The sequence below is a fragment of the Musca vetustissima genome, unplaced genomic scaffold, assembly GCF_032173495.1.
Source record: "Musca vetustissima isolate MV318-11 ecotype Yass unplaced genomic scaffold, APGP_CSIRO_Mvet_v1 utg19638, whole genome shotgun sequence".
NCBI lineage: Eukaryota > Metazoa > Arthropoda > Insecta > Diptera > Muscidae > Musca > Musca vetustissima.
In genome coordinates, this window is record NW_026881834.1 from 113,919 (window position 1) to 126,569 (window position 12,651).

The following is a 12,651-nucleotide window of genomic DNA, read 5'->3' on the forward strand; positions in this document are numbered from 1 at the left end:
GAGCCAATGTATAAACGGACCTATTTTATTAAGCTTTCCAACCTTTTGCAAAACATTGTTTTTCGGTTACACGGTAACTCTTAAAATATTTTGCAAAATAAAGCCAGATATGCCGCCCGATAATCCATTTCTTAATGAATTACAGAGCTAGCTTTGGGTGGGTACAAATATACCACGGCTATTGATCTACGCATACTTTTTGGTTATTGACCGTAGGGTTAATTAACAAAAATGTTCGGAAAATTAACGACAAATATAAAGTAGTTGCTATTTATTTTATTTAAACACGAAAGCTGTTTATCGATATTTGACGATAACGACAAAAATGTTACACAATCACAAAAGTGGCCATTTTGAGAAAAAAAAATTGTACTCAGGTGGTAGCTGTGCCGTACCATGTAATAATTATACCATGATTTATAAGTACGTATTTGCTATAAATTCTCATAAATAAAAAAAGATGATTTTGTGCGTGAAATTTTATATATAATAACCTAATCATTTGATTCTGTATAATTTAATTTAAAAACTAATCAAAATATGATACAGAATATTTCGGTTAATTGACCCTACGGTTAATTGGTTTCCCCGCTTAATTGAACCACATGATGGGGCAAAAAAAATATTGAATACGAAAACACATGTAAATTTCCTCGGATAATTAAGCCCTGTTTATTGATTTTCCCGTTTAATTGGTTCAAAATTCATGTCATCAAAAATAAACTTCCTCTTATTTTTCACCGGTTAATTGCATTATTATTGAAAAATAATCTGGCATTTTCATAGACCCATGGTTCCTTTTGAGAATTTGCAAAGAATCACTTTCTGAGTCGATTTATGCATGTTCGTCCGTCTGTTGAATTTAAATTGCAAAGAAAGTGCAGGTCGCATTTATAATCCGATTTAGATGCAATTTGGTACACCTAATTTATTCGGCCCAAGGACGAACCCTTTGAAATCGAGAAAAACGCTTCAAATTTAGATATAGCTCCCATATATATTTTCATCCGATTTGGTGTAAATGGTGCACCGAAGTCCCTATATATTTTTCGATTTTTACAAAATTTGGCATAGCATACTGAATTATGACTAGCATATTGTGTGCTCAATTTCGTGAAAATGGGTACAGATTTAGATATGGCTCCCATATATATTTCGTCCGATTTGATGTAAATGGTGCAGCAAAGCCACTATATATTTTTCGATTTGCACGAAATTTTGCATAGCGTTTTGATTTAAGTCTAGCATGACGCGTGTTATGTTTCGTGAAAACCGGTTCAGATTTAGATATATCACAGACTTGTGTACCATGTACTGAAGTTAACATAAATTAATTTCTGACAAGTTTCGTTGAAATTGCTTCAAAGTTAGATATAGCGCCCGTATATATTTTTGTCCGGTTGTAGGTAAATGGTGCACCGAAGTTCCAATTTGAAAATTAGCCTAGGTTGTAGAATGGCATACGTATAGATTGATGTTAGTCGGTTCACATAAATACAGATAGATAAAGATCACATATTAAAGTTGTGCAATTTCATGTCAATGTTCTTTCAAACTGCGACGTCTGTTAGGATGCATATGTAGAATACATCGAAGTGGTGAAGGGTATCATATAGTCGGCCCAGTCCGGCTTTATTACCTTTCTTACTGGTTTTACAAACATATTTGACATCATTTATGAAAAACATTAGGGTACATCTCTACTAATCGAAAACATATGTTTATCGCTAAGGAATTCCTTGCAGAGGATTTAGAAATACAAGAATAAATGTTTTAGTTTGAACTTTAAATGCAAGATTGTCATTATTTGTCAGTGAATTTTTGTTCTGGCAATTCTGGCAGTTTCTACTTATCAAATATCAACGAATGAAAGTTTCACAATTGAGAGCAACCGAAATGCCGGGTAATTTATGATGATAAAATAAATGTTGAATGAAAACAAAAAATTGAAAATAATGAACAGGGAAAAAATCGTGGTTTCGAAATGCAAAACCCAATCAAGTTGGTAAGAAGTCTAAAGTCGGTGACGGAAGTGGGCATCATAATGTGCCCAAGGACAAAAAAACGTTGGTCGGGTCAGCTGGTAATATATATTGACAGAAGATTCTCAAATTATATCATATTTAATCGATTGCGTATTTGTGAATGAATGAATATGTGAAGAAAACAATTGAACATACATGGATATTTGCCGACAAATTCCATGTATTTCGTAACTGTCATCCCTAGTTTTTAGTGGACAAAAGTTGTGCGAAACAAAGCCACGCAATAGTAGAGACTAAGAGCATTCCATTGTGTGTAGTGCGGTCGATTTGTTGTCAAAACTTGCCAATTTATCTACAAATTAAGTTAACTTGTTTGTGCCCAACACGGCCATTGTTGTTAACCTAGTAGACAGCCATTCTCAAACCGTATTTTTCGTGCACAACTTTATTTTATTTAGACTTCTCTCCTTGTTCGAAGTTACAAAGAAAGTTTTACCAAAATTATACTTTGTTGAGTAGCTTGACGTTGTTTTTTTTCAATCGTCACATTCCGTTATGCCCTTCATTCTTATTTGCTTACAGTTTGGAAAAGTAATGTTATAAATTGTGCAAGCATAATATGGAATTATTAAATTGATTATTGATTTGATTGTGAGTGGCTATGATTAACCCTGAACGATGACAATCCTCAACACAGTTAGTGTTTAGGCTAACGCTGAACACTTTTACAAAAAAAAATCCAGGTTCATCAAAGAAACGGAGAAGCATCATAAGAATTGTCAAAAATGACAGAAAACCAATTTCTAACTGAATATATATTTTTTTCTGCTAAGTCTATGTTTTCCTTTACCTTGGGTATAACGAACTAATTTCCTGGTCCCTGCGAGTTCGCTATAACCGTACTTGACTGTGCGTACATACAGTTGTGTACACTGTCGGCCAACACCGAAGCACCCCTTCAGTACATTTTATAAATGATGTTTTTTTGATTGACCTTTTAATTAAGAACTCTTCACGCTGCGATGTGTTATGTTCGTATGAAACAATTGGCCGATTTTCATACAGAAAAAGTGAGAAACTTTTCAAATGCATAAGGAGGAAATTGAAACCAATTTCGATTAATATATGATTATTATAGGTTTTGGAACAGAGAACGCATCTGGTGGCATGTACAGACGGGCGTTGTTCGACCTTGAATTATGAAATAATTACATTGTTTCCCATTTGATCGAACAATGACTTTTGTACATTGTTCAACTCGAACCAATCCCTAAACTACAAGGGAGTTGGTCGCTAATAATTGAGAGAATTTATCGAAAAATAATGAATGAAAAGTAAAAAAATCTGAACGGATTTAGAAATAAAAAATTAAAACCATGAATGAGGAGTAATTAACAATAGGTTCTATCTGTAATCAGGAGAAAGAGCAAACAATGCGTTTCTTAAATCCCAAACTGAATTTATCGTCATTTAAAATTGGTTGTTTGTCACAGAATAAAACAATTGTTAAGCCTTTACGAAAACCACTATTCAGCACTAAATAAACTTTGAATTTCAATTGTTCAGAAAGTCTGTATTTCTCGAATGCCAGGATATAGTGTAGTGTTCATATCCGAACTAATTCGGGGCTCAAAGGGTTAATACACCTAACGTCGTACCTACATGCACTAACATACACATATGTATGTTTTTTGTGTTTAACAATTCAATTGCCAATTGTCAATATATTTGACATAGTGGACTGCAGCAGTCCACTAACAAAAGCTCTTAATCATAAATTGAACCTCGAGCATTTGACAAATGGACTTACGTCAGATTGTCAAATGCTTACAAATTGCTTTATTAATCTTGCCTTTGGCTAATTTTCTTGACTTTGTGAGCAATTGTGCGTACGTGAGAACTCATGGTATGGACGGAATATGGTATGTATAGGGTGTCCAACTGCATTTTAATTGAAAGCTTGTACAATTCGAATGTATATTTTCCTTGCTCACATGGAAGACGGGGAATGTTTATCCAATTTTTAGATAATACTCAACATTTGAAGACGGAATGACCAATTGCTGAACACACTAACCATTATTTACTTTATTTACTAGCATTTAGACACCCTATTATTTCCACTTTCCAGATACAAAAGCAATCTGTTTCCAAACCATTATCTACTTTATTTACAAGCATTTATACACCCTATTATTTCCAGTTTCCAGATATAAAAGCAATCTGTTCATTGAGCGCCTTAAGCAGTTCGAGTTTAGATTTTGCTTTGCCATTAACAGTTGTCGGCGATGCTGATAAGTACAGAAGTGTTGCTAACATCAATATTCTTGCTATGGATATATGTCTTGTGGTCCCGCCGAAAATTCTACAAGGTATTTCTTCAACTACGCGGTCCTTTGGGGTTGCCATTTGTGGGCGTGGCATTCAAAATGATGAAACCAGAAAGTCGGTGACAACTATTGACAATTACAATCTGCTTTAACTCACTTGTTTCCATGTCTTATTCCATTAGACTTTTTACAGAATATGGAGAACATGTCAAAACAGTACAACAGCCCTTTCATTTCTTGGATGGGTACTCAATGTTTTCTCTACGTCAATGATCCGGAAACAATGGAAACTATTTTCAATTCACCATGCTGCACAAACAAAGGCGACGTGTATAGATTTATGGCCAATGCCATAGGGGATGGTCTATTCACATCGAGCTGTAAGTTGACTGTAGCTAAGAACACACAAGAGACTGTGTTACCAATCTACAACACATCCCCTACGCCATTCGCCATCGGAATTTAATTGCAATTGTTTCATTTGCCCAAACTTATAGCCCCACGGTGGAATAAACACAGACGTCTTCTGAATCCTGCCTTCGGCCGCAAGGCCGTTCAAGCCTTCCTGCCCGTTTTCAATAGAGAAGCAAATACCCTTGTCCAAACACTGACCGTGTCTCTGGGTCAAAAGCTAGAGATTTATGGACTGTTGAAGAAAATTGTCCTGGATTTAGCATGTCGTAAGTACAAATACACGGCCATACCACCCATCTCAGCCACCCACTTCTATCTTTCAATTGAACGAAAATATTGATTGTTTGTAATCTATTAACTTTGGCCTAACGGTATTGTTTGATTCATTCATAAAAGTAATTTGTAACGTCTTGGGTGATTTCATTATTCCGGCTTATTGTTTACTTCTCGTTTTTGACATAACCGAATTCCTCCCATCCCGAATAAAAAAATCATTTATGCCGCAACAATGATGCTCTTTTTGGCTAAGAAACAACAATGGGACAAAAGACGAATATCCCAAACGATAGTTCAGATGCAGTATTCCAAGCATACAATGGGTAAGTTACTATGAACGATAACACCACCTCGTGTTTAAGGTGTATTCTATTATTTTATATTACTTGCCCATTGCATAGGGATATATGTAACTAGTCATACAAAATAGACTGCTGGATTCATTTGCCAACTGAAAAAGTTGTCTAGGTACATCATACCAACTCAGTAGTTACTGGTAAGCAATAGGTAATGAATCGACTATTTTATATTTAATGTTGTTCTCTTCGATATACATTATCAATGGAAAAACAGAAAGATTGCTTTGTCATTCGACTTTGATTTTTGTGCAATTTTGGGAGCAAAACTCGATTAGAAATTTCTTTCCCTAAAAATATATTCGTGAAATATTAAAATATGTGCTGTAGAACCTGATCATGATAAGTTCTGATATTGTAACATAATAAAGACAAATGTAATTCTTCTGCAGGCTTCATTTCCAGACAGAGAGAACACAACAAATATAGAGACGATGCAGGAAGAGATATCGCAACACATCAATAAATTATAAGAGGTATTCTACCGATTTCATATAGGCAACAAAGAAGACTTTATGTAGGACTTTTAACATTAGTTATTTCTGAATAGTCTATTCGAACTAAATTATTCGTGCACAATACTATAACTTTTTTAACAGACAGATAAACGGACATGTCTGTCCATCCGTGAATAGACACAGACCTACAGAATCTACATATAAAATTTGATACAAATTAGTCAAACTGTTTAGGAGGGGCATTTATACGAACGCTGTGCCAAGAGAATTTTATATAAAAAATATAACATAGACTATATGGTACATAAGGTATATAAGTACGAATCCTCGTGTCCCTTATACATCGTGTAGCTCGCGTTCCTTATCCACGCGATCCTTCCACATAATTATGTATCGATCGATGATAAAAATAAATATTTATAGCGATATTGGACGCCATTTGAATTGTATTATTTTATATTTTCTTGACTTTTTAGCATTACGGAAGCGTGTGTGACGCGGATGTTATCTCCCTGGTTGTATTCGGATTCAGTTTATCAATTTTCAACTTTATACAAAAGGCAGCAGCAGTTCAGCACATTCCTACAAGACTTTGTGGAGCAAGTAAGAGAGTACATATGATATACGTTATTTGTATCTTACTGCAATAGTTGTTTACCAAAAAATCTCCCTTTCCGAACAGTTCCTTCCGTTCGAAGGTAATATATCTACACAACGGTTTCTGGGCCGTATGTTTGAAATAGCCGATGAAGATGATGATATTCAAAAATCAAAACCTCACAATTTTTTATGCAAAATCCGAGAGCACATTTCAACGGGACAATTGACATATCAAGACGCAAGAGACGAAGCAAATGTTATTGTGGCAGCGGTTAGTAAAATGCTCCAGACCTAATTAACATATAGTAATTTGTATTTTTATAACTTAGACGTTCGAGACTACAGCAACTGCTCTTTATTTTGTCTGCTTGTGTCTAGCTATTCATCCCGATTGTCAGGATAAATTATATAACGAATTAGTGGAAATTTTCCCAAAATTATCCAATGGTGGTGATGCCAACATAACATTTGAGCAACTGGAACGCATGTCATACACCGAAATGGTGATAAATGAGTCAATGCGACTCTTTTCCCCCGTCCCAATGGTACTGCGACGTGTTTCCGAAGATTTCTACTTACGAAATGGGTCGGGCCATGCTATTCTATTGCCAAAAGGTATCCAGGTTGCGCTGGATATTTTTAATATGCATCGCAATGAAGTATTTTGGGGCCCTCATGCTCGTTCATTCGCGCCCGAGCTGCATTTTGGACCCACAGCAGAGAGGCATTCGTTTGCGTTTGTGCCCTTCACCAAAGGACTTCGCATGTGCATTGGTTACCGGTATGCCCTGATGCTGATGAAGGTAATGTTGGCACATCTATTCCGCAACTTTCGAATACACACGGAAGTAAAGCTGAAGGATTTGAATATAAAGGGCACGATATCGTTAAAGCTAAGTGATTACCCATTGTGTACAATAAAAGCAAGAAGTGAAAACGTATCTTCTATATAATATAGCAATGCGATGTGAAACTACATAATTGAGGCAATTAAAATTACCTGATGTAAATCATGACTAAATAAAAACATCACAACAGTAGTGCGATGGAGGAAATTAAATAAAAAAAATCACTTTTAAACCTGCTACTATATTAGAAAAAATCACATATGATATGTTTGGGTCATATTTTGACCCCCCACCTTTTTATAGGTGAAATTTTAATATGCACTTTTTTAAAATGTGCAGTGAGTAGTTAGAACGTTCAATATATTCCACCAGTAAGAAATAGTGTGATGATAAAAATCGATGCGTCACCAAATTACCCTTAAGGTAGTAACAGGGCTAACTCATTTGGCGCCACCGTCCTTTTAAAATAACGCCAAAAATAACAATAATAATAACAAAAATAATAAAACAAACGTTGGCGTTATCTGGGTTAATATTTATTTATTCCTTTATCAGATCAAAGCGTTTTGTTGGTTGTTGTGTTCGGGAACAACCTTAGTGGTTGTGTTCTTTTGTGCAACAAAATAAACCATATATTCAAATATAAATGTTTGTCACATATTAATTGATTTGAACTTTTTCCATTACCATTATCCGATGAACTGTGATAGTTTTCCAAGTTGCCTTATCGGCACTTTAAAGCATAAGTACTACCAAAACTTGGTCAAACGGAATGTGATAGACCTATTTCGTAAACGGATGGTGACTGGATATAAGAAATGGATCACATACGACAACCATGCGCGAAAACGATCGTGGTCAAAGCAGGACTAACGGCCAGGAACGTTCTGCTATGCGTTTGGGATTGGAAGGGGATTATTTATTATGAGTTGCTTCCATATGGCCCAACGCTAAATTCTGATCTCTACTGTCAACAACTGGAATGTTTGAGGAAAACAATTGACCAGAAACAGTCAGAATTGGCCAACAGGAGAGCTGTCGTGTTCCACCAGGACAAGGCTAGGCCAAACACATCTACAGTGACTCGCCAGAAACTTCGGGAGCTTGGTTGGGAAGGTTTAATGCATCCGCCATACAGTCCGGACATGGCACCAAGCGATTCCCATTTTTCTTGCATTGCAACATTTCTTTAATGATAAAAAATTGGTATATAGGAAGGATTGTGAAAATCGACTACTAGAGTTTTTTTGCAAATAGAGAGCAGGACTTCTATAAGAGAGACATTATGAAGTTATCTTTAAAACGGCAATACATTTTACGACAAAACGGTGCATATTTGACCCAAATCGGACAGCATGTTAAATAAAGTCCGTTTTTTAGTCAATTGTCTAAAAAACTGATGTTCCTACTAATAAGCATTTGAGGTTAGATCCGTAAACTAATGCAAAATGAGGTTAGAGCAAAAAACTCTGGTATGATTTTGGCTAATATTTATACCAATTATTTGCATATATAATATATGTAATAATTTAAGCGTAAATGTATTCACGTATTTGAGGATTTCGGTACGTACAAGATCTTGGCCCAATTTTCGAATAACCTGTATTTTTGATATTTCATTTTCGTGACAGTTATTTACCATGTATTAACGCCCATAAAAAATCCCGACCGATTTTATAAATCTGACTGTTCACCTCACGGTGGTGAGTATAAAAAATTTAGCCCTGTCGAACTTAACGACGTTTCATTTATTTTTATTCATATTTTTGAATAAATTATAATTTCAAAACAATATTTACTCTTCTAAATAATATTAGCATGTAAAAAACATTTATTGCAAAAATTAAGAAATGTAACAGAAAACAGAAAAAGTTCTAAATCCCAAAAAACCGGGTATGTATCTCCGCAAGTAATTAATTTTTTTTATTTTGCATTTGCACATATAATACAAAAACAAATTGCATTTACAGATTTGAAAAATCTTTACTCAAAAGAGAGTTTGATGGGTTTTTGTCTCTCCTGGAAATATGTGAAATTGGGACTTATTGCTTTTAAAAGTTAAGGCAGCGGTATATTATTTTTATAAATTGTTTTAGGTATTACCAACTAGATAAATAACCGTGTACATTTGTGCCCATCCACAGTTAGCGCTGTAAATCATTCAAAAGTAGGACTATATTTGTCTATATAGAGGTTAAAACTCATAGTCATATCAAGAAGTAATTTTGAGGATTGTGATCCAAGACACACGTCCAAAATCGTGAGAATGGCCAACATAAGTATTGATATCCATCCGAATAATAATTTGTGGTCAAACGAGCTTTGGCAGTGTATCTGCCTGCCATGATTGGAAAAATATTCCAAATGATATTGCACTGAAATTAGTTAGAAATATGCCAAAGTGCATAAAAGTGAGTGCATTGGAGTTTATTTTTTCTTAGAAATTGATTTATTAAGTTTAGGATATTTTTTTGTATTTTAACAATCATTTTTATGACGTAAAAACTGCTCAAAGTACAAACATCCACTCGCTTCTCCACTGTATATTAGTACTACTCCTAGGATACAGGTTGCAAAGCAAATGGGATTTATCGGTGTGCATTTGGACACGTTTTCAACTGAATTGGCTTCAGTTTGTGTGCTCACTTCATAGGGTAGCCTCCATATAACGATGGTCAGTATTTTTGGCAGTGGTCGGTAAATTAAGCATTTTATCCAATACTTGGTTTAATAACTCATATATCAAAGATGCAAAACCACTCATTCCTAGGACAAATTATGACAGTCGATATCGAGTGAGTTTTTATTTGACAATAAATTTCGATACGATCATACCCACTGTATGACACCATCGATCGGATTTGTTCATGAAAATTTATAAATTTTTGCTGTTATAAGGTAGACACAAAAGCAAAGATATATTGTGTAAAATATGTCAAAAACCGGGACATTTTTTATATAGCTTTTTGGTTGCTGTTGAGCCACTTTTTTGAAATATACCCACAATGATACATTTAGGGTCCAAATTTGGCTGGCGTATCCAGTCTATCGAATTTTCCATGACGAATATTAACACCACACTCTTCATAGAGGTCCCTCGCAACCGTTATGCCAAACCCTCATATTTCTTTTTTTGTTATTTGAAAAAAATTAGTTATTTTATTCCTTCAGATATGCTACCTAAAATTGTTTATCGTTAACAATATATTTTACCCTAATACATACATTAAAATACCTAAATATGCATTGTTTGTTACAATAAGTCTTTCAATATTTAAAATCCATATAATTTACCCTATTAATCCCAAAAAGGAATGACGTCCATTTTTGATCAAATTACATTGGTTTGGGCAACTCTACAATTATTTTCTCTTCAGTTGTTTTGTGTTTTCATTGAAGCCGGGCGCGATTGGTTTGTCGGGAGTTTCACGAGTCCAGTTTTCTTTAATTTCGGTAATTGTTTAATGATCCATCATCCCATGCTGTGAATCCGATATTGTTATTAAAAGTGTTAATTCTACCGCGTCTTGAATAGTTATTTGTATAGTTTTTATTTGCTTGTTGCCCGCCATGTTCTGGTCATTTGTCATTATAAATGATTAAATTCCTCCTTGCAAGTAAATCAAAGTTATTGGCAAAGTGAAAAGTGTTTGATTGAATTTGTCAAATTATTGAAAACTAGCATATAACCGCTACTTCGTTAGCGAATGTGGGATGTATTTAAAACCCTATATCGACCATTATTAAAATTTAAGAACCATTTTGTACGTATGTTCTGCCATAGTATGTTTTCAAATCTACCTCTCTATATCAACCCTACACGCCCATTCCGACCGCAACAGAAATATACCTCTATAATAAATTTGGTGTAATTTTTTACCATTTGTACTCTTGTAATACTTATTTTGGAAAAAAAATCTAATATAGCTTCACCCAAATCCAAATTGAGTATCAGTTAGTGCACATTAATATAACTCCTGCTTTAGCAATCATAAGTACGAATTTCCAACACTTCCCACATACCCCAATCTTAATTCCAAATTTCAGGATTCTATCGGTTCACCTAAATCCAATTTGTATCACATTTAGTACCACTTAGAACACATAAGTAAAAAATTTCCATTACTACCTACATCATGCAATCCAATCCAACTCTATCGCTTCACCCATAGTTTAAATTGTACCAAATTTAGTACACAGTAGTACGATTTTCAAAAAACCTCATTCTTAGCCCAAACCAACACCCCCACAGTGTTCCTAAATCCAAGTTTCAGGATTCCAACTTTATCGGTTGACCCACAATTCAAATTGTACCAAATTTAGTACACAGTAGTACGAATTTCCAAAACTTCCTACTTAACCCAAACCTTCACCCCCAGAGTGATACTAAATCCAAGTTTCAGGATTCCAACTCTATCGGTTCACCCAGAATTTAAATTGTACCAAATTTAGTACACAGTAGTACGAATTTCTAAAACATTATACACACCCCAATCATACCCCCCACACTGGGCGGTATATCGGTTCACCCACAATTCAAATTGTACTAAATTTAGTACATAGTAGTACCAATTTCCAAATCTTCCTACATACCCTAATTCTACACCTCCACGGTGATCCTAAATCAAAATTTCAGGATTCCAACTCTATCGGTTAACCAACAATTCAAATTGTACCGAATTTAGTACACAGTAGTAACAATTTCCAAAAAATCCTACATACCCCAATCCTAAACCTCCACAGTGTTCCTAAATCAAAATTTCAGGATTTCAACTCTATCAGTTCACCCACAATTGAAATTGTACCAAATTTTGTATACATTAGTACCAATTTCCAAATCTTCCTACATACCGCAACCCTACACCCCATAGTGATCCTAAATCAAAATTTCATGATTTCAAATTTATTGGTTCACCCACAATTTAAATTGTACCAAATTTAGTACACATTAGTACAATTTTCTAAAACTTCCTACATATTTCAATTTTACACCTCAACAGTGATCCTGACTCCAAATTCCATGATTCTATCTCTGTCGGTTCACCTAAAATTCAAATTGTACCAAATTTAGTACCATTTAGTACCCATAAATATTATTTTCTTAAACTGAATCCTGGCCCTAATCATACATCCCTACAATGTTCCTTACTCCAAACTTCATTGTTCCAGCTCTATCGGTTCACCCAAATCCAAATTGTACCAATTATACCACGATTTAGTACTTTTTGTACACATAAGTAAAAATTTCCAAAATTATGTACATATCCCAATCCTACACTCCAACAGTAATGTTAATTTCAATTTTCAGGATTCCAGCTCGATTTGTACCTCCAAATCAAATTTGTAACAAATATAGTACCATATAGTACTTTTCGTACACATGA

General features: G+C 34.6%; 1 protein-coding gene across 1 annotated transcript; it reads left to right on the top strand.

Moving 5' to 3' along the window:
* The first annotated feature begins 4,273 nt into the window (after positions 1-4,273).
* LOC133327881 (probable cytochrome P450 313b1) lies at positions 4,274-7,372 on the top strand. The gene is given in 7 exon segments (XM_061536415.1): positions 4,274-4,430; positions 4,498-4,695; positions 4,813-4,995; positions 5,259-5,328; positions 6,296-6,471; positions 6,572-6,690; positions 6,749-7,372. Coding segments are annotated over 7 exon segments (1,527 nt in total).
* The last annotated feature ends 5,279 nt before the right edge of the window (positions 7,373-12,651 follow it).